The sequence below is a fragment of the Myotis myotis genome, unplaced genomic scaffold (assembly GCF_014108235.1).
Source record: "Myotis myotis isolate mMyoMyo1 unplaced genomic scaffold, mMyoMyo1.p scaffold_m19_p_9, whole genome shotgun sequence".
Lineage (NCBI taxonomy): Eukaryota > Metazoa > Chordata > Mammalia > Chiroptera > Vespertilionidae > Myotis > Myotis myotis.
In genome coordinates, this window is record NW_023416401.1 from 49,422,963 (window position 1) to 49,445,867 (window position 22,905).

The 22,905-nt window shown below is 37.5% G+C and overlaps 1 protein-coding gene across 2 annotated transcripts; it reads left to right on the forward strand.

Moving 5' to 3' along the window:
• Positions 1-598: 598 nt before the first annotated feature.
• VPS4B (vacuolar protein sorting 4 homolog B) lies at positions 599-22,075 on the forward strand. Of its 2 annotated transcripts, XM_036321917.1 has the most exons (11): positions 600-908; positions 4,805-4,916; positions 6,733-6,889; positions 10,698-10,765; positions 13,664-13,783; positions 16,630-16,786; positions 17,160-17,308; positions 17,800-17,881; positions 19,540-19,759; positions 20,092-20,232; positions 21,669-22,075. In XM_036321917.1, the coding sequence occupies exons 1-11, from the start codon at positions 882-884 to the stop codon at positions 21,768-21,770; spliced, it is 1,335 nt and encodes a 444-aa protein (XP_036177810.1). In that variant the 5' UTR covers positions 600-881; the 3' UTR covers positions 21,771-22,075. The 2 variants fall into 2 exon arrangements, with proteins under 2 accessions (XP_036177811.1, XP_036177810.1); XM_036321918.1 differs by lacking the exon at positions 13,664-13,783 and having other exon boundaries at positions 599-908.
• Positions 22,076-22,905: the final 830 nt, after the last annotated feature.

Below are 22,905 nucleotides of genomic sequence, written 5' to 3' on the forward strand. Positions count from 1 at the left end.
CTCTCAAGCTATTAAACTTGGTACGTAAACACACCTGAGCTTAATGCAGGCTCCTGAGGGCAGTGGCCATACCTACACTACTACCTCCAGGCCTCTGGAGCCATGGCACTAACCATCTGAAAAATGCCTGCTGGACGATGTGAAGTGTGAGCAATAAATAACACGCACTCGGATCTGAATGCTCTCCAGGCACTGTGCTCTGCGCCGTACCGACCGCGATAGCATCCTTCACAACCCCGAGGGGGGCACTACAATCAGCCCATTTACCCAGGAGGCGACAGACTAAGTGAGGCAGGTAAGGGGCCCAAAGTCCACAACCGGTGGGTCTCGGGGCAGGAGGGCATTTCCCAACTCAAAAGCTGCAGAGAGGCAGAGCATGCTCTGTGACGTGGCGTGAAAGGAGCCAGAGCCAGTAACCCATCTTAAACTACAAGACTTCCGGAAAAGAAGAAAAGGGAATAATTGCTCCTGCCAGGTCCCTAGGCCGGAGCGGCAGTGCGCCCGCCCCTAGCTTGACTTCCGCCAAACCTCGGCGGGTTCCCGGATGCCTCTGGTAGTCTCGCGATGCCCCAGGCTAAGGCGAGACCTGGGTGACTGAGAACAGGGCAGTGCGCGAGCTGATGACGAAAGCGGAAGTGCTGGGGCCAGAGGCCGGACAAGAGGCCGGAGGGGCCCGGGATTGCGGAAGTTTTGTGAGGAGGGTAAGGGGCTCTCTGGGCTCCGTGTGGTTTCGGAACAAATTCCGGAAGGGAGGCCGCTGCTAGGGGTTCCGAGAGTCCCCAACCTGTGCTCGTTTGGGGCTACTCCAGGCGCCACTCGACGTCGCCACTCTTGGTCCCGTGCCCTCGTTCCTCCACAGGGAACCACCTCGGGTCTCCGCCATGGCGTCCACCTCGACCAACCTCCAGGTAGGACTGTTTTCCCACTCGCCCTGGAGGGCAGGAGACGCGGGGCGGGGGGCGGAGGGCGGGGAAGAGGGAGGAGGAGGGCGGCGTCCAGCCGCAGGTCGGGGCGGCCGGTGCTTTCCGCTCGCTTCCGGGGTCTCCCTCTGGCTTCCGGAGACTCCTGACTGATGCTGAGACTTTCCTTTTCCCTTAACCAGCCGCCTTTGAAGCGAACTGGGCAGCGCTGTGAGCAGACGCTTCAGTCTGTGTCCGAGAGAGTGGGAAGCACGGAATGTGTGCAAAGCTCTGCGCTGGACCAGTGGAGAGGGGGGCGGTCCTAGTTGGCGCTTCGTTCCGCAGGCTGGTACAGCAGAGCTCTTCCCTTCGAGCTGTCAAGTGAATGGAGACGGGGGAACAGACTTGGGCTCGGAAGAATCCGTGGGTTCATTGAGAATATGCGTTTGTGTGCACTCCTCTGTGGCTCCCAGAGTGTAGTGTGTAAGATCAGGGGGTGGTTTTGAATTACCTTGTGGCTCCACCTCCCCGCCCCACCGCAGTGAGCATGGTATTTTGTGCACCAATCAAGGAGCCCTACAATGTTAGACTTCATCGTTAGGCCTCTGTGGAGCGGACATTGAGAACTTTCTGGAAGTGTCTCCCATCCTCAGAATGGATCTGGGGCTTCGGATGTGACTTGGGCTTGCGGTAGGAATCGATGGGTGCCCTGCGCTGGCTGCTGCGGGGTGGCAGGTGTGGAAGCAGGCTGACCACCTGGGAGACTGGGCACTAGTACTGACAAATGTGATCGTGGATTTAACCAGGGCCGGAGCTCGGAAGGTGGTCAGATTGTATCCTAAAAGAATTACTCGCACTCCCAAACCACGCAAGACACAGTTAACTTCATTCCAAATTAAAAATGCTAACAGACACAAGGGTGAAGTGAGGCATTCAGCAGGGAAAACCATCATCCTTGATTAAAGGCTTAACATGTGTTGTCAGTACAGTAGCAACATGTGGCTGTTTAAATTTTGCTTAAAGGAAATTTAAAACTCACTCCTCAGTCACACTAACCACAAGTGCGCAGACGTCGTGGCTTCTTGTGGCTCCTGTATTGGACGGTGTAGATGCCTGTCCATGTGAGAAGGGTTGGTTTAAAGTCAGGGTACTGTATTTGGAGATAGATTAGTAAATACTAGTTGTAAGCATTTTACTTTAACCAAGGTCAGTGTAGTGCCTAAAAGAGGGCTGACCTCGAATGAGGAGACTGCGCCCGTGGTGAGTGGCACAGTGAGTAAAAATAATAGGAGAAGAAAATTACAGCCAGAATAAGAAAGAACTTATTTCTGCACATGGCTTAGCCACTGAGCCTTCCTGATACATTTTTATATGACCAGGCACATAACCCACCAGGTGAATACATGCTACAACTCTGAGACCTTTATATTTTGCCTAGTTTACCAAACTTTTGAAAATTTAGCTTTAAGTTCAGGCTAATTGAGCTGTGAAACAGGTAACTTCTACTTTTGTCAATTTGAAAGCATATGACATCTGTTCTTCCTTGCTGCTACAAAACGGTGCGTGTGCCCCAATGACGGCCTCTTCTCCCATGTACAGCTTTCATTCTTTCTCTGCAATCTGCTTCAAAATATAATATTCTTACATGTGATTGGTTTGGGGGTTGTTTGAATAATTTTTTCTTATCTGAGTTATATGCTTACTTTAGTAGAATAATGACCATTATAGTAGAATAATGACCATTTTTTCCCCTTACAGGCTCTTATTTCTGTTGCATACAGTTTTACGACCTAAATTAATCCAGTTGGAATATTTAAATAAACCATGCTTGTTTTTTACGTGTATGTATATTTTTAAAAATTAAAGATAGTTTTTTAATGAAAATTTTACTTTGATATAATTATAGATTCACACTCAGTTGTGAAGAAATAATTCAGAGATCCTGTGTACTCCCTATCCCGTTGCCTCACATGGTAGCATCTTGTAAAATTGTAGTACAGTATCAGAACCAGATGGGCACACCAAGCCATTCCACCAGTCGTGTTCAGATTTCCCCATTTTCACTTGTACTAGTGTGTATATGAATGTGTGTAGAGTTCTGTCAGGTGTAGGTTCAGGTATCCATCACTACCATCATGATAAATAGTTCTATGTATAGGGATCCCTCCTGACCTTTTATAACCACAGTCACCTAATGTCCCCTGTAAACCGCCCCCCCCCCCCCGCCCCCCCTTTCCCTACCATCTCTGTATCAGTAGTTCCTTTTTGGCACTGAGTACACTCCGTGGTAGGGATGTTCCACAGTTTACCATGCAATCATTGACGGATATCTGATACATTCATGTACAAGTTTGTGCATGAACATAGGTCTTCGCTTCTATGGAATAAATGCCCAGTAGTGCAGTTGCTGGTTCATATGGTAGTTGCAAGTTTAGATTTGTTTGAACAAACCAGTTTCCCAGAGTGGTTGTATCATTTTACATCCTACCTGTAGTATATGAGCGGTCAATTTTTCTGTGTCCTCACCACTATTTGATATTATCACTGGTTTTTATTTTAGCCATTCTGATAGATGTGTAGTGACATCTCACTGTGGTTTTAATTTGCATTTCCCTAATGGCTAATGATGTTGAACATCTTTTCTTGTGCTTATATTTGTATATCCTCTTTGGTGAAATGTCTCTTCAGGTCTTGAGCCCATTTTCTCCTTAGATTCTTTTTATAACTGTTGAGTTTTGCGAGTTCTTTATATATTCCACCTCCTGTTTCATAGGTCGATGCTCAACCACTGAGCCACGCTGGTTGGGCCCAAGTACTACTCTTTTGCTGGGCATGTGGTTTGCAAATATCTCTCCCAGTCTGTAGCTTGTCCTTTTAACAATCTTTTACAGACCAAAAGGTTTTAAATTTGATGAAAAAAAATTTTTTTTCTTTTATATATTGTGCTTTTGGTGTCAAGCCTAAAAACTAAGATTTTATAGTTTTATATTTTATATTTAAGTCCATAATCCATTTTGAGTTAATTTGTATATAAAGTGTGGGGTTTAGGTTGAAGTTTAAGTTCTCTCTCTTTTTGCTTATGGATATTCAGTTGCTCTTATACCATTTATTGAAAATTCTATTTTACTGCCATTTACTTGCTTTTACATTGTCATTCAGTTGGATGTATTCGTATGAATTTATTTCGGGGAATTTTTTTTAACAAAAAATACTTCAAAAGTAGTCTATGTGCATTATGGACATTTTTAGAAGATGCGGAAGTAGAAAATGAAAAAATTAAAGTCTTATCAAAGATAAGTTCAGTTAAATTTCCTCCCTATCTTTTCCTGTGCTTTTTTTTCCCTGTTGTTTCAAACAGTTGAACTTGTACTACATGTAAGAATTGTTTCTTTCCAAAAACTTTAATTATAAATATATTTCATGTTACTAATGTTTCAGCCTAAGCCGGCAGTCAGACATCCCTCTCGCATTCCAGGGCTCTCACAGTCCAGGACCCCTCGCTCCTTACCACCCACCTGCAGTGGAGGCAGGAGAGGCTCCTGCCACCTTCTCTGTGCTCACCGTGAGCCTGGCTTCTGGCTGAGTGGTGCTCCCCCTGTGGGAACACACTGACCACCAGAGGGCAGCTCCTCTGTTGACCATCTGCCCCCTGGTGGTCAATGCTTGTCATAGCGACTTACCGTTCTGCCGGTCATTCTGCTGTTTGGTCAATTTGTATATTAGGGTTTTATTATATAGGATGTTATTGTGATTTAGAAAAAAGATGGATTTGTTTTAAGGTTGTATTTTTTTAAAACAACTCTCCATATGATTATTTACTTCAAACTTACACTCATGCTTTGATTTTGATGGTTTGATTTCAGTGCTGTGATTTTGATGGTATGATTTTGCTTCTCCTCAAACAGAAAGCAATAGATCTTGCTAGCAAAGCAGCCCAGGAAGACAAGGCTGGGAACTACGAGGAAGCCCTTCAACTCTATCAACATGCTGTCCAGTATTTTCTCCACGTAGTTAAATGTAAGGTCATAGTTTGTTTCTTTATTTAAAAACACCAAAAGAAAATTTAATCTATTTCATTTATGAACATTGCAATACAATGCCAGAAAATTCTAAACTATCAATTTGCAAATATATATACTATAAATACAATATTATATATTTATAAGTATACATGAAATATATAAAATATAATATTAGTTTGCAAATATAAATAAATCCTACTAGTTTTCTAGCATCTAGACAGGTTTTAGGTACTCAGCTAATAAATCTGCACAACTATTTATAGTGGTTACTTTGCATACCTGAACATGTCATATAGTCAGTAGAAATGTTTTTATTTTATTATACCCAATTTGTATAATCTGAACTTTCTCATCTTCTAAGCATCTCTTTGAAAATACTGTTTTTAAAAAGGTTGGGAACCTTTTTTCTTTTCCATGTATTTTTTGAATATTGGGTGTTCCGTATGTGTCAGGCACTGTTCCAGGCATGGGGATCCAGCAGTAATGGAAAAATGGGGAAAATCTCCTGCCTTCATGTATCTTAAGTCTAATGCTGAACAAAGGTGAAATAAGATGTTAGAAAAGACATCTTTCTGGTAAAATTCAAGTTATTTCTAAATAAAAAATTTTAGCAATTGGATAATTCAGCATTTTCTTTTGAGTTTCCTATTTAAGTTTTGAGATTTTTCTGTCAAATTAAAGTGAAACTAAAAATGAATTATAACATGCAAAATGTGGGGCCAATCCCATGCACTGCGTATATTGCTGAAGTCTACTTTTCAGGTAGCTCTCACAGAGGCCTGCCCATATGTAGTAAATTACTATGTTGTTGGTACACATAATATAGGGGATTTCTATAACTGTTTATACTCTGAAATAAAGCTTATGTAGACATTAATGGAAATTGTTAATGTTGCTTTATTTCTGTTTGTGTTACTGGTTTTATATGAGACTAGAGGCCCAGTGCACGAAATTCGTGCATGGCGGGACGGGGGTCCCTCAGCCCAGCCTGCATCCTCTCCCACTGGGACTTCCGGCTCCTAACCCACTCACCTGCCTGCCTCCCTGATCGCACCTAACCACTCTGCATGCCAGCGTGATCGCCCCTTAACTGCCCTCCCCTGCCTGCCTGATCGCCCCTGACAGCCTGTTTGCCTCTAACTGCTCTTCCCTGCCCCCACCACCGTGGCTTTGTCCGGAAGATGTCCGATCTAATTAGCATATTACTCTTATTAATATGGATAAGCAGTTTTCAACTATCTATATAAAATGTAAGGGAAGAGAATAGAATATTAAATAATTTCTTACTATCCAATATTAACTTAAAATATTCTAGTGCCTTGCTCAGATCTGTTTCTGACTCAAATCCACTGTTGGCCTCTGAACTTGCTGAGAAGGAATAATAAAGATTGACAATCCTTGGTTAGGATGAGCTAAATATAATCTTCCTCCCCCAAAATGGATTTTCGTTGTTTAAAAGTGTATCTAAGGCCCTGAAAAGTGTTGCAGTGGTTAGAGCATTGGCCCATGGACCAGAGGGTCTCAGATTTTATTCCCAGTCAAGGGCATGTAACTGGGTTGCAGGTTCGGGGCACGTGTGGGAGGCAACCACTCAATGTATCTCACCTCGATGTTAGTCTCTTCTTCTCTCTCTCCTTCCCACTCCCTCCTCCTCTTTCTTCCACTCTCTTGTGTGGCATCTCCCTTGAAAAATTCAGTGGAAAAAATATTCTCGGGTGAGGATTAACCAACATAAAAAAAGTATATCTAAGAGCTTAAAAATATCTGGATGGAACACTAATGGAAAAATCTCTCTCATTTCCCTTTAATAGATGAAGCACAGGGTGATAAAGCCAAGCAAAGTATCAGGGCAAAGTGTACAGAATATCTTGATAGAGCAGAAAAACTAAAGGAATACCTGAAAAAGAAAGAGAAAAAACCACAGAAGCCAGTGAAAGAAGGACAACCGAGTCCAGCTGATGAGAAGGGGTATGCATTTTCTTTTATTATTTTTTGTACACCCCAGTGACCAGACAATACATAACTTAATATGTGATCATCCCAATAAATCCTGCACCCATCCAGCACCATGCCTAGTTATTACAAATTACTGACTATATTCCCTATGCTGTACTTTACATCCCCATGACTATTCTGTAACAACCAATTTGTACTTCTTAAGCCCTTCACCTTTTTTCAACTAACCCACCTCCCATCTGGCAACCAACAAAAAGTTCTCTGTATCTATGTGTTTTCTGTTCTCCTTGTTCATTTTGTTTGTAGATTCAATTGTTGATAGATATCTACTTTTTGCCATTTTATTGTTTATATTTTTTATCTTCTTTTCTTCTTAAATAAGACCCTTTAACATTTCACATAATACTGGTTTGGTAGTGATGAACTCCTTTAGCTTTTTTTTTTTTTTTTTTTAATGTATTTTATTGATTTTTTACAGAGAGGAAGGGAGAGGGATAGAGAGTTAGAAACATCAATGGGAGAGAAACATTGATCAGCTGCCTCTTGCACACCCCCTGCTGGGGATGTGCCCACAACCAAGGTACATACCCTTGGCTGGAATGGAACCTGGGACCTTTCAGTCCGCAGGCTGATGCTCTATCCACTGAGCCAAACTGGTTAGGGCTAGCTTTTTCTTGTCTAGAAAGCTCTCTATCTTTCTATTTTAAATGATAGCTTTGTGGGGTAGAGTTATCTTAGTTGTAGGTCATTGCTTTTTACTGTTTTGAATATTTCTTTCAACTTCCTTCTGGCCTGCAAAATTTCTGTTGAGAAATCTAGTGACCGGAATCGAACCCGGGACCCTTGAGTCCGCAGGCCGACGCTCTATCCACTGAGCCAAACCGGTTCGGCTTGGATATCTTATGTAAAGTTTTTTTTTTTATATGAATTTGCTTTATATTTGCTTTTATTTTATCATTGTGAAGAAATCAACACAGCATTATTTATAAACATCTAAACCAGTGGCACACGCCCCACAGAGGGGCAATTTGATTTTTAAGGGGGACATTTCAAGAATGAGTTACTAACAATGAATTTTTTGCATTTTTTTTTATGGTTCTAGGGCCTCATATACAGTATATAAATATATATTGTGACATATTTATGCATTTTAGTTTTCTATTAAAGTTTTGAAACTTTATTTGCTATTTTTTCATATCACTTCATATTATTTAATAATTCTTTCCTCAGTACTTCAACTGTTCTTTTCTTCTTTTATGTTTCTCTTTCATGGATGCCATGTTCTTTGGAAGCTTGTTTAGACAAGTTAATGGCCTTTTAGGCTTCCTCCACGTGAATAGGAATTCACTTTTTGAATAAGAATTATATGTCACAGAGTAGGCATCAGGATTTTAGAGATGCTTAGGTGGGGCATGGCCAAAAAATGGTTGGGAACCACTTATCTAAACTCAATTTTGGAATGTCTTCCCAGATGGGAGATGTATCACTAACAGATGTAAAGTTCATTATTCAGTATGTTCGGGCCAAGTTCGGTGCTGAGCAGTGGGAACATACTCTACGCAGATCCTCTGACCATTCTGTTAATTGGTGCCAGAAGTGGTTCTAGATGACAACACACTCTTAAGAAGATGAGATTCTGGGGAGGGGTTATTTGCGTTTGAAGGCAGAGGTTCTGGTTAGCTTTAGAGGATATAATACTCGTGGTTCATGGTATGCAGTGGCACAAGCTACTTAGCCAATCCCCTGTGGTCACCAGGAATGGAGAGCCTTGAAGGCAGTGTTTTAGGAGATTGGGGCTACTACCGTAGGCCAGTTTGAAGGACATGAGCAATATGAGAACTATAGTTAACTAGCTGCTTCAAACTACATGGGAGAGCTTGGACAAAATTATAAGCTCAAAGGTGTTATATTTTCTGTTCAAGACATGGTCAGGGAACCAGGGATTTTTTGTGACACCGAAGAATATTTTACCTTCTGCAGCTAATAGCATTGACATAAAAAATCAGACCCCAACTGATCTTGTGGATTATTGAATGCCAACAGACATTCAACTTCACCAGGTTTCTTATATAAAAGTGGGACATTTATTGGAAGACTGAGTCTCCAAACTTGAAGTGAAACTATTGTGAAGAATTCAGTTAACTTTGAGAGCCTGGACCCCCAACTCTTCTTGAAACTCCCTTGCCAGCAGAAATGCCCTTTCCTCCCTGAGAGTTGAAGCTCTTCTGGTCTTACTTGAAGATGCTGTAATGTGCTCTGCTGAGATGGCTACCTAGCAAAGGGATGCCAGTTCTGAATTGAACTGCAGGACCTACTTTGGCTAATTTAAGTAAAGGGGATTTATTATAGTGTATTACCTTACAGAGCCTGGGGGCCAGAGAATCCAGCTTGGGTTCCATACTGCTAGAAGAAATGCCCTACTCCACCAGGTTCATTCTGACAGAGACCCACTGCTGCCAACTCCCCTGTCAAGCACTTACAATGCCAGGCAGTGGGGTGTAGCTCCCTCAGCAAAGCCAGTGCTTTCACCCACAGGCGTGCCCTTGCATGCAGACCCCATCTCAGTTGCTTGCTTGCTTGCTTCTTGGAGAAACTTTGGTCTTATGTGGAGCCCTAGCTGCAAGGGAGCCTAGGAAGGGCAGTGCTATCAGTGTAGCCTTTATTGTACCAAGAATGCATGGTAGAAGGAGGTTGGCCTGAGTGTCAAGTGAATCACTTTGCAGTCTCTACCTTGCTCATAGACCAGCCGTGGGCAAACTACGGCCCGCGGGCCGGATCCGGCCCGTTTGAAATGAATAAAACTAAAAAAAAAAAAAGACCTTACCCTTTTATGTAATGATGTTTACTTTGAATTTATATTAGTTCACACAAACACTCCATCCATGCTTTTGTTCCGGCCCTCCGGTCCAGTTTAAGAACCCATTGTGGCCCTCGAGTCAAAAAGTTTGCCCACCCCTGTCATAGACCCACCATCCTGGGAAAACCAAGGCATTCCTATTTTGGAATAAAACCTGTCAGGTGTTTTATCTGCCTTTACATCTTATATTTGAAAAATGATGTAATATTCTATATTTTGCTTTATTTTTCATTCAACCTTTCAGTAAACCATTTCTACATTTTTATCAGGATTGCAATGTATTCTATAATATGCTAATCCCTGTAACTAATTGAACAGACATTATTCTGTTTTCCCTGTTGTGAACAGTGTGGGCATGATTAGCCTTGTAGTCAAATCCTTTAACTCATCTTAAGTTATTTTCTCAGAATAAATTCTTAGTTGTGAAATATCTGGGTTGATCTGCTTATTCTTTGGGCTCAGTTCATTTTCATCAGAAGCTTCATTTATTCTTTGGAAGCCCTAGACTAAGGATTATAGACCTTTGTGCCTTAAATAATGAATAATGGTTTTATTTCCTCCTAGTTATGGCTTCTTGTTCTAATACATAGTTTGCCTGGTTCTGGGTTTTTATTGTTGTTTACAGCTCTTCTGTAATTCATCTTAAATCTTTTGTGGGATGAGGTGTGGGGTATGCATTTATGAATTAGCACATACATAGGTGTGTCATGGGAATTTGGAGCTAGTTCCTGATTTCATTCTGGTCTTTTTGCCCCTTTCCTGTTCATGATTCCATATTGATGGATAATATGCCTGCTTAATAATTTACTTAATATATTCTTAAAAGTAATAAAATAAGCATAACTTTTCATGTGAATGTCTCATTTTGCCATTTATAATATTTCAAGTTAATCTTTTCTTCATTTTTGCCTTATTTTGATAGCAAGGAGTGATCATTTGAATATATTAAATTCTTTTTATTAGGAATGACAGTGATGGGGAAGGAGAATCAGATGATCCTGAAGCAAAGAAACTACAGAATCAACTTCAAGGTTGCTTTAGATTTCATTTTTAAATTTACTGTTATTTTTTAAAAACTCAATAGTGAATTGTCTATTTGAATTGCTTCCCCACCCTCCCACCCCCACCTTGTATTTAAATAGATTCAAGAATTGGCTTTGGTTTCTAGTGGTCACCTCCTGGTTTTCATAGGATTTTCTCCTTAAGGACTCTAATGGGTTGGTGTTTTTTCCGTGAAGTAAAAATATTGTTTGGTGTTTTTTTGCCTGCCTTAAAAAGCCTGTCAGATTTTTTATTTTGTCTTGTTTTTCCCCTGTTAGAGAAGGTAGCATTTAGACTAATAACAGACTACCAAATCTGAGGGTATCAAAATATCCTGTCAGGAACAGAATGAATTAGTACTTACACTTGGCTTTTATTGTTATTGCTATAGCTTATTTATTGATGATTTATTTCATGTTTCCTACCTGCTCTTCCTCATCTGCCTTTTTTATTCTATTTCAGCACTGCCCTTTATATTTCTTTCTGTCTACTTTTTACCTTCCACACAGAAGAAAACCCTTTCATTCTCCTCAACTATAGTGGCATGATGGAGGGAGCATAGATTTTGGCTCCATTCAGATTTGAATTCCATCCCAAGTCAGCCACTTAAATCTAGAGCAAGTTCCCTAACATCTCAGAGTCTGAGCCCCAGCTCTAAAATAGAAATTAATATTTTTGTTTCAGGGCTAGTAAAAGATTTCTGACAATGTAAAAACTGCCTAATATTATAGTTAACCAATTCTACGAACTCAGTAAGTGGTAGCTAACTCTCTGTATAGTCATCTATTTAATTGCTGGCTTCTTTAGTTACTGAGATTGGATTGTTTTTTAATATGTTAATGATGCTTTTTCAAGTTGAATTTTATGTATTTTGTTCATTTGAATCTTGCCAAATAGAATGCATAACTGGGACAGATTTCCATTATATAGGCTCAGTTTGGTTCGTGAATGATGAATAGTCTCTTCATTTTGTAATATTATATCTGTCTCGTCTTGCCAACTCCACTGGGATGTATAGGAGGATACTATAAGGGCAGTGCCTTAAAAACACTACAGTTAGCAAGGATATTTTATATGCCTAAAACTTCAGTGGTGGCTGTAGTCCAAGGATAGAACTAAGTTTCCACTGCCCAGGGCAATGGGGGACACACACTTCGTACTCAGTAAGTTTGGTTGAGCAACCCAGTGGTCCTGTGCCAAGGGCCTTATTTCAGTTGTCAGGCAAAAAGCTTTCTTCTGTCTGTTCCGTGCAGTAAAAATCAAACAACTAATTGTATAATAAGTAGTACAATGAAAAACTGGGTAAATTTATATTATTGGAAACAGTCAAGTTATTTGACCTTTTTTTTAATCCTCACCTGAGGATATTTTTCCATTGATTTTTAGAGAGAATGGAAGAGAGAGGGAAAGACGGAGAGAAATATTGATGTGAGAGAAACACATTAGTTGGTTGCCTCCTGCACAAGCCCCGACCAGGGCCTAAGTCGGGGAGGAGCCTGCAACCAAGGTACTTGCCCTTGACTGGAATCAAACCCAGGACCCTTTGGTCTATAGGCCGACACTCTATCCACTGAGCCAAACTGGGTATGGCTGACCTTTATTTTCTAATAATCCTTTCCCCTTTTTAATGTTACAAACCATTAAGCAGTGTCTAATAATTAATATTACTTTTATTTAAGTAATCTTTTATCACTAAACATTCCAAAGCCCCCTTTAAACTTTAAGAAAAAAATGTATTAGATGAGAAGATTGAGTACAGCATATTTAGAAAATTCATAGCAAAAAACTTTAGTTGACTAATTTTGTTTGCTTACAAAGTAAATTTACTTTTGTTAACTAACATAAATCCTATCTGATGATGTAAATTATTTCCTTATGTAGAGTTACTAAACTGAATGGAACATAGAAATGAAAAAGTGAATTGGCTTTCTCAATTCATATTTAGTCTCAACTTTTAGAGTGCAAAGAGTGTTTATGGTTTTATTTAATTTTAATCTATAGCTAATGATTTTCATAATTTAGGAAAGTTTCAGAGAATAACTACTCTTAGAATAATAGCTGATATTTTCTAATGAGAAGAAATAACCCATACAACTAATTTCATAGGTAGCAGTACATTATGTAAGTGGTAGTGTTCTATCATACAATTACACATCACCTTGGAACAAACTGCTTAGTGGTTTGTAGTTGAGCAATTTCTATATACTGGAAAATTGGAAAAGCTTTTGATGAAAGATAAACTAGAAAGTTTTGCCAATAGTTATATTAAAAGATTCTTTTGAATATATGGTTTTTTAATTGTTTGGCTTTTGTTTAGCAAATCTCGGGATACTATTGCAAATCTATAAGAGTACATTTTCTCTCTTGCCTCCATTATACCCTTCCCATCCCTTCTATCCATCTGTCCATCTATCTGTCTGTCTTCAGTTAAATTTGTATTTTCTTTCTGTGGTTAAAGGAGAGTATTAGATCATCATTTTTGGGGGGTGTTTGGTTAAGAGGAGAAATAGTAAATCAACTCCCATTGAATGAGCACTTTCAGTACTCCTGAATTTGTGCTGTAATGTAATGTTTGGTGCTTTTCCAAGTACTCTAATATTTATTATGTCATTTGACTCTAACACTAACATGTCCGAGTACCTTGGGCGGATGTAGTATTTTTACTTCACAATGAGGAAGCAGTCATAGGAAAGTAAATTATCCCAGGTTCCTGACTGCTCCCTACTCCCAACTGCTTCCTCATCACACTCTTTCAAAAAGGTTTTTAATACATCAGTTTTTTTCCAGACAATTTTATAATACATTTATTTAACATCGTTATTTTATGTTGTCATCTACATTTGATGAAATAGTGCTCCTTAATTTAAAGATGACATAATTTTTTGTAGGTGCCATTATTATGGAGCGACCTAATGTGAAATGGAGCGATGTTGCTGGTCTTGAAGGAGCCAAAGAAGCACTTAAGGAGGCTGTGATATTGCCTATTAAATTTCCTCATCTTTTTACGGGTGAGATGGCTTTTCAATAATTTTTTCGGATGATTTTTCAAAACCACATTGATGATTGAAGTAGAGCATAGTGAATTATTGTCACCATGTTATGATTTGTTACCTTAAATAAATTCTAAGGCGGTGTTATGCTTTTATACAAAGATATTTATTTCACATACATACACATATGTTTAATATACATACTGCAAAAACAATCGGAATGCCAGCCAGTAGGGCACAGTGTAAATCGCCAGCACGCAGTGGAATGCTGCACACTCATCAAATAGAGTGAACATCAATATCTAATGAATGTGGGAAGATGTCCACGCATATTAAAAAGATCAAAAAGCAAGTTATAAAATATGTGTAGGATGATTCCATGTTTGTTAAATAAATGCATGTGCTAAGAAGTAGGTATAGACGGAGTGATATAATAAGATGGATGATTTTTACTGTTTTTTGCTTTTTTTTACTTCCATCTGAATTTGTTTGTAATGGACATGTACTAGTTCTATAGGAATATTTCCATTTTTTAAAAAGAGAAGTAAGAATTACTTACCATTTTCAGATGAAGTGTGTATCCCCTAGTGGCAGAGGAGAATGTTGCTCACCCGCCACCTGGGTAAAGTTGAAGTTACAGCTCCAGCAGTGATTGATTTGTCTGTGCCAGACCATTCCTTCTCCTTTTCATGACTGCTAGCCTATGTTTGTGATTTGGCTATACCCATCGTCTGACAGTGACACAGCGGTTTTTTTTTTTCTTTTAAAAACAAGCTGGTTTATGTAGAGAGCAAATCTGTGGTGTTGGCCTCAAACTGAATAGGTCTGGACAGTGATGTCGTATAGAGCAGTGATGAAGAGCAAAGAACACCTGTCCACCTGTTGTCCACCTAGCTCGAGGTATGACTTACAACCTAACTTCAGGAATATGAAACTAACAGTATAAAAGTTGGCATCATAATCCTATAAAGGTACAAGTACAGTTGAATTGACATCATTTTATATTACTTATACCAGTGTTTCTCAAACATGAGTCATTTATGGGGTCATCTTCATGAATTTTTTCATGCACATGTGTCATTAGGTAAAAAATATTTTTCTTTAAATCGCTCACTTTTAGAGCAGATCTTTATTTAAACAAAGCATAAATATACGGAGACATGCAGAAACCCATAAGTGTTCAGCTTCATAAATTTATCACAGAGTAAATATGCCTGCATAATCATCAACTGGATCAAAAAGTACCACCGGTAACCTGGAAGTCCCTCTGCCTCTTTCCTCTCCATTGATAATCACTCTCAACTCTGAACACCATAGATTGTTTTGCCCATTTTTGAACTTTTAAATCATCTCACTTATTTTACTTAGTAACTTTATTTTAAAAGACTGCTTTGTGTTTACTACAAATGGAAAAATTAGTGTTTGTCTAATATACATTAAAAAGATAATCATTTAGCCTGGCCAATGCGGCTCAGTGGTTGAGTGTTCACCCATGAACCAAGAGCTCACTGGTTCGATTCCCAGATAGGGCACATGCCTGGGTTGCAGGCTCGATCCCCAGCAGAGGGCATGCAGGAGGCAACTGATTGATATTCCTCTCTCATTGATGTTTCTATCTCTCTATCCTTCTCCCTTCCTCCCTCTCTAAAATAATAAAAACATTAAAAAAAAATTTTAAGATAATCATTTAAATAAAAAGTATTTATATATTACCTAAAATCATTTTAAATGCTACCAGTGGTATGTGTGCCACACTTAAGGAACACTGACTTATAATTGCAGACATTTAAAATAGGAAAATAGAATTTAAGTAACAGTTGAGGCTTTTGAAAACAATAAACATAACAATATTTAGTTTTGCCAATGGTCATCTGTATATTATTCTTTTGCAGACACTATGTACCCATCCACAATTTGCTCTTAGCAGTTTTATAATGTATATTTGATATTTTATTTCCAGGTGTAATCTAGCCTGATTTATTTTAAGTATCATTATAATTTCTCATTAGCAAAATTGAGATACAAAGAATTGATTTGTTCACGTTTTATTTTAGGAAAACTAGGGTTTAAGATAGTGTCCCTTATCATTGCCCAATTATTTGAACAAGGATATGTAACCTGTAATAATAACCTGTGCTTCCTGGTGGGATCAGGGATTGGGCAAAATTTCACAAGGGGTCAACCAAATGTGTTAGTTTCATTCCTCCAAAGGTCATAAGTGTTTAAAAGAAAATATTTCCAGCTACTTTTCCCCTGTGGATATAGTTTCTCCAACAATATTTTATTTTATTTAATTGATTGATTTGAGAGAGAAAGAGACATCAATTTGTTGTCCACTTATTTATGCATTCATTGATTGATTCTTGTCTGTCCCCTGACCTGGAATCAAACTCACAGCCTTGGCGTGTGGGGACAGTGTTCTAACCAAGTGAACTACTTGGCCAGGGCTCTCTGACAATATTCTGATATCAAGCAGTGCACACAGTATTTGTCAGAAATGCCTTTTAACTTAGCTCTTTTTCCACACTAGACTGTGAGCCCGTGAAGGGCAAAGATCCTTTTGCATTCGTAGTTCTCTATCTGCTCATTGTGGTTTCTATACATAGTGGTTGAATGAATGAGTGAGCAAGGAAATGAACTTCCTATTAGAAGGATCATATTCATGTAAACTCACTTTTGACAAAGTGGTCTCTAAAAAGAGCAAATAAAATATATTTAAGATTTATCTATGATTTATTTTTTTTAAATTTTATTCTACTGATAGCTTTAGAGTAAAAACTTCCTCACAGCATGGATGGATGTCTCTGGTAACTGAAATCAACAGTCTTGAAATTCTCATGTTATATTTCTTACACAAATTTTAGGCAAGAGAACACCTTGGAGGGGAATCCTCTTATTTGGGCCACCTGGAACAGGAAAGTCCTATTTAGCCAAAGCCGTAGCCACAGAAGCAAACAACTCAACATTCTTTTCAGTACATTCCTCCCACCTTGTTTCCAAGTGGTTAGGTGAAAGTGAAAAGTAAGTAATAAATTGATTTTTAAAAATTCCTTCTTTACCTACTAGTCACTATTTCACTCTATAAAATAATAAATTCTTACATCATTAATAGACATTCAGAGAATTGACATCATATAGGTATTCTTTTCTCTGTCAAACCAGTCCCTACTTTGGAATTTATTTCACAGGTGAAAGATAACATATATGTATAGTTTAGTAAATTGTAAAGTGGATTATCCAAATGTAGCATTCTTATTTTCTGGACCAAAACATGATTAAGCTTTTTCATTTATAGAGTTCCTATAATATTGTATATTGTTTAGTTTTCCTCTTTTCATTAAGCCATGTGTTATATACTATTTTCCAGAAACTGAAAGCTTTTATTTATTTTTAGGCTAGTTAAGAACTTATTCCAACTTGCCAGAGAGAATAAACCTTCCATTATCTTCATTGATGAAATCGATTCTCTGTGTGGTTCACGAAGTGAAAATGAAAGCGAGGCTGCACGTAGAATTAAGACGGAGTTCCTAGTTCAAATGCAAGGTGGTGTCACTGATTTCTAAAATAGTTTCTATTTATTCTACAATCATTATTAAAACAGGAATGTAAAACTCAAGCAGAATTTGTTCATTCTAACAGACTGTTTCATTATGCCGTGTTTCATTCTGTCTTCCATCCAATTGTAGTCATCTGGCGGGACTTGCTGGTATAAATAATAAAGAGATCTATATATTCCCTTATACCAGAAGCAGTATCAGTAAAAGGAATATGTAGACTTCAAATGAAATCTCTCAAGAAATATTTTGAAAAGAATATTAATAGTATTTGTCCAAAGTCTAGGAGATTTGAGTCTTGGGGATATTTGCATCATATTTTAGTAATTTGATATTTGATTCAATATAGTTTTTTTCAGAGAGAGACTCTCAGAGTGAGGTACTTTGATGTTAATGCATCACATTGTTAACTGGACAGAGACAAGGTTTAACGAACACTAAAACAACAAATTATTAAAAATATTGCCTATTTTGATGCAGGTGTTGGTGTGGACAATGAGGGAATTTTGGTTCTGGGAGCTACAAATATACCCTGGGTTCTGGATTCTGCCATTAGGCGAAGGTATGATGTTACAATAAATATCTTATATCTAACTAAAGATGTAACAAGTGAGTAAGAATTCCCATTCTGTCCAGTGAGGAATCATTCTGATAGGTTTGTAGAATGTTTTTTAATGTTCTCTAACCCTGTTGCCTTGGGGAAGGGAGACAGGCATCTGTTTGTTTGCTTTATTTGTTTGCTATATTGAAGATACGAGATTTTCACACACTGGAATCTTTCACATTGGGAAAGATAATACCTAATATTTACCTTCAGTTTTGATTAAGGCACTGATGCTTCAAAAATTTATAAATATAGTTTGATATTCCAGTGAAGAACCGTCATGTAAAACTTTAGCAAAATGACAATAATACAAGTTGAAGAATTATAACTGAGATATATTTTCAGTTAAAAAATATGTCTGTAACTTTTAAATTGCATATGAAACTTGAGCTGCAGGTAAGATATCCACTCTGACAGTATTTTACTGCTTCACAATTCCTTGTTTCATTCATTTACTTTTACATGGTAAAAATTATCATTTTAGTTTTTGCCACTCTTATTCCATCCACTTGATGGTTTCCCAGGATGCTAGATTACCACCCTATACCAAGAAAGGAAACGTGCTGGTTATTTTTTTTAAATATCTTTTGTTGTTGTTGTTGTTAATCCTCATCCGAGGATATTTTTCCATTAACTTTTAGGGAAAGTGGGAGAGAGAGGAAAAGGAATTCATGACCTGAAACATCAATGTGAGAGAAACACATCAACTGGTTGCCTCCTGCATGAGCCCCGACCAGGGCCCAGGCCAAGGAGAGGGGGTGGGGGGGGAGAGAGAGAGAGAGAGAGAGAGAGAGAGAGAGAGAGAGAGAGAGAGAGAGAGATGTGGGGGGGTGTAACCCTTTGGTCTGCAGGCCAACACTCTATCCACTGAGCCAACTTGTTATTTTTTAAGATGGCTTAATTCTGGGCCCATCTCTGGAGATAATGACAACTTTTTAGATTCTTTTCATTGCCACAGAACATTATCTAAAGAAAAGAAAAAAACATCTTCACAGACCACTTAAATCTTTCCCCATTGCTTTCTTCCCATCTCCAAATACTGAAATTCTAAGAAGGCAAGCAAAACTATTGTTACTAAAACCTGGTGTTTAATTATGATACAGTAGAATTATTTGTTCTGGATACCCATTATAATAAAGTGGACATTTTGTATAATAAATATGTCTATTCTAAAATATTTTGAGTACGTTTCCAATTTTGAATTTAGAGAATTATTTTGTCATCTCTTGTTTCATGTTGTTAATTATATTAATCTTTTGATCAGCTCAGAGTATAATTCTATGGGAAACTGTAATCTTGGAGGACATGTCATGTCATGAATTCCAGGCATATAAACACTATGGCAAGATAACCCAAAAATCGTGTGAGAAAGACTAACCAATTCCAGTTGGTTCTCTGGCTATTCTGGTTTTATTTGTTTTGTGTTGCAGGCATTTTACCTTCGTTTAACTTAAATACATGTTTAACTCTAACACATATGGGCCCATTTAACTTATTCAGCTTAACTTTGTACAAATGAGAATATCTAAATATCTTGTTTCTTGAAAATGTCTTAATTTTCAATTGAAATGAAATATATATAGTAATATCCTTCATGTAATGTTTTTCATTTTAAGATTTGAGAAACGAATTTATATTCCTCTGCCTGAGGCCCATGCCCGAGCTGCAATGTTTAAACTGCACTTGGGGACCACTCAGAACAGTCTAACAGAAACAGACTTCCGAGATCTCGGGAAGAAAACGGAGGGTTACTCAGGGGCAGACATAAGTGTCATTGTGCGGGACGCACTTATGCAGCCTATTAGAAAAGTACAGTCGGCCACTCATTTTAAAAAGGTAAGGAATTTTTATCTGTCCTTCATATGGTTTTAATTGTGTGTGTGCGCGCGCTTGTGTGTGTACATGTGCATGTTTTTTTATCTTAACTTATTTCCTCCCTGTGATCATTTTAAGGAATTTCAAAATACAGAAAAGCATCAAGAAAAACATAAAATCAAGCAAGATTTATCCCATCACCCAGAGATAATCAATTTTTGTTGTATATTATTCTATTTCATGTTTAATGAAACATGAAATAATAGTATATTTTCAAATTTTCTGATAATGGCCTAAATCTAATATTTATTTAATTTATCCAAATAAATATTCTCAATTACTCTTTATTCCAGGTTCGAGGACCTTCCCGAGCTGATCCTGATACCATAGTGGATGATCTCTTAATGCCCTGTTCTCCTGGGGACCCTGGTGCCATTGAGATGACGTGGGTGGACGTCCCTGGGGATAAACTTTTGGAGCCAATTGTTTCCATGGTTTGACATTTTGTTTCATTTTTGGCAAGATCATAAACATCATACTTTGTAATTTGTCAGCTATAAAAATTTTCAGTTATGTAAGATTAGCTAGAAAATGTTAGCATAATCAGGTATGTTTATTTAATACAATCTACTCACTTAAAAGTTGTAAAAAGTAACTTAAAAGAAGAAATAATCATCTTTAAAATGTTTTCTTAGGCTTTGAGAAAAACCTTAATTATCAATGAATGAGTTATTTTTTTAAAAACAGAGGCTTCTGACCTTACAGGTCTTAGAGTTGGGATATTATTACCAAAATGCTCATATATATTGTGTAAATTATTGTTAAGCCTTAACTGAAAAGTAGGGCTGGTGAAAAATTTCCCCCCTGAATCTCACATTTGGTAAAATATCCAGCAACCGTAATGTAGGTATCATAATATTCATAGTAGTGTTTTTCTATTTCATTTCTCAAGGCTTTATAGAGAGTTTAAATAATGCAGTGCTAAAAAGAATTCTGAAATAATTTTATTTAAAAAATTACATTTCTATTTATATTGAAGGAGTTAAAATAATTCATAAAGCTTGATTTTGTAAGGCATATCATTTCTTAGGGAACTTACTATGATTGAAAAGATTCATTTGTATGTTTTTTTAAATCTTCTGCTTCCGTCACAGATATTCAAAGAGCTTTATGGTAGAATGAACAGTAACTTCCAGGAGAAAAACTTTTACATGATATGTAGACATAAATATAAAGATATATGTGAATATATATATATATAAATATATATATATGCATATAAATATGTGTGTGTACACACACACATATTTGTGTTAATCATAATGTTTATCTGAGAAGTTATTCAGAAACCCTTTTATTGTTTCAGTCCTGGATTTATTTATTAGTCCTGGTTCTTTTCATCATTTTCATACTATTTTACAAGACCCAAAGTGATAGCCTAGAACTTAATTTTTTAACAAATCCCTAATATTAGCCTATTTTTTTACCATTTTAATTTTAAGTAATAGTTAATTCTGATTTATTGATTTTGATCACATAGTATTCTGTTTTACATAAGTATAAGTGACTGAGACTGCTTTTTTGAAGTTGCACTTGGAAAACCCCCCTCTTGTTAAAGGGGGAAAAAAAACAGTTAAGGCTGGAAGAGAGATGGGGGCATGTTTTGGAGGGTCCTGATCCTCAGGCTCAGAGGACTGACTACTTCTGGTGGGTAATGAGGATCTATTGAAGGTTGTGATTAGGATAAGGCAAGCAATTGAAAGTTTCTATGCAAAGGAATAACATGGTCAATGCTGTCCTTTAAAAGAATAAGAGTTTATTGTCAGTAGTTTATGGTATTCAGGTTTGACCTTAGTTGAAAGTCAGTAATTGTGATGATAAAGCATTGATTAAATCTATTACTCATACTCCCCTCTCCTTTCCCTGACAGGGTGATATGTTACGATCACTGTCTAGCACAAAGCCTACAGTCAATGAACATGACTTGCTGAAATTAAAGAAGTTTTCTGAAGATTTTGGCCAAGAAGGCTAAACCAAAGACATGAGGAAGATGTTTACCGTGTGTGTTCTTTCTGTGGAGGGATTTTTGCCTTTCTTGGATGGCATTCAGGTTATTTCCAGTAAAACACTTTTACCACAGGGAAACATAGATCTCACTTTGCGTTCCTCTACGTTTTATATGTATTTTTGCTCTGTTACCAATTAAATGCTCTTATTAACAAAAATTATAAAATGATGGGCTTTGAAGAAATGAGTGCTACATGAATGGCAAAATAATAGAAATTACCCAGTAAAAAGAGAATTACAATTGCTTGAAATACAAATTTTTAAAATTGTTATGAATGGTGGTCTTTGTAAAAAAACATTTATCTTTCTTTTTTACTAAAATGAAATAGGGCTTATATCATATTTTTTAAAAATTCTTAAACATCTTTTTCACATTGTAAATTTATTTACCTTATTAAAAATGATAGAATCTTTACTCTCAGGGATGGGTAATAAAACAGCAAAGAGACTGATTTGTCTTGAAAGATTTTGAATTGTGTTCTAGCCAAGGCTCATTAGTTTTTTTTGATAGGTTGACATTTTTCTTTGTGTAGATTTAAATAATTTCTTTTAAATCTGCAAGCTTTTTAAAATATATATATATATATATATATATATATATATATGTTTTTATTGATTTCAGAGAGAGGAAGGGAGAGGGTGAGAGAGAGAGGAATATCAATGATGAGAATCATCTATTGGCTGCCTCCAGCACACTGCCTACTGGGGATTGAGCCCGCAACTCAGGCATGTGCCCTGACTGGGAATCGAACCGTGACCTCCAGGTTCATGGGTCAATGCTCAACCACTGCACCACACTGGCAGGGCAAGCAAACTTTTATATTTAACTAAATAATACCTTTCACTGTGCAATCTCAAGAGAAAGACTTTCTAAATTAGGCATTGTCTTTATCTTGAAGGAGAAAATTGTCTATTTCAATTGTGTCTTTTTGTAGCAAGATTGACCCAAACCAGTAGTAAATAAATATATCCTTTTTAAATAATTTTGCCATAAAATACTGTTATGGGAACCAGTGCTAAAAGGAATTGCCTTCATTTGGATTATGGGAAGGGTCTTGTGTGTGATGTTGGTATGTCTGTACATACATATATATATAATT

Bases quoted from the DNA above. Each gene is read 5' to 3' on its own strand.
- VPS4B (XM_036321917.1), top strand. From the start codon at position 882: ATGGCGTCCACCTCGACCAACCTCCAG. The intron at 6,890-10,697 runs GTATGCATTTTC...TCTTTTTATTAG, and splicing joins AGTCCAGCTGATGAGAAGGG to GAATGACAGTGATGGGGAAG. The intron at 17,882-19,539 runs GTATGATGTTAC...TTTCATTTTAAG, and splicing joins GATTCTGCCATTAGGCGAAG to ATTTGAGAAACGAATTTATA.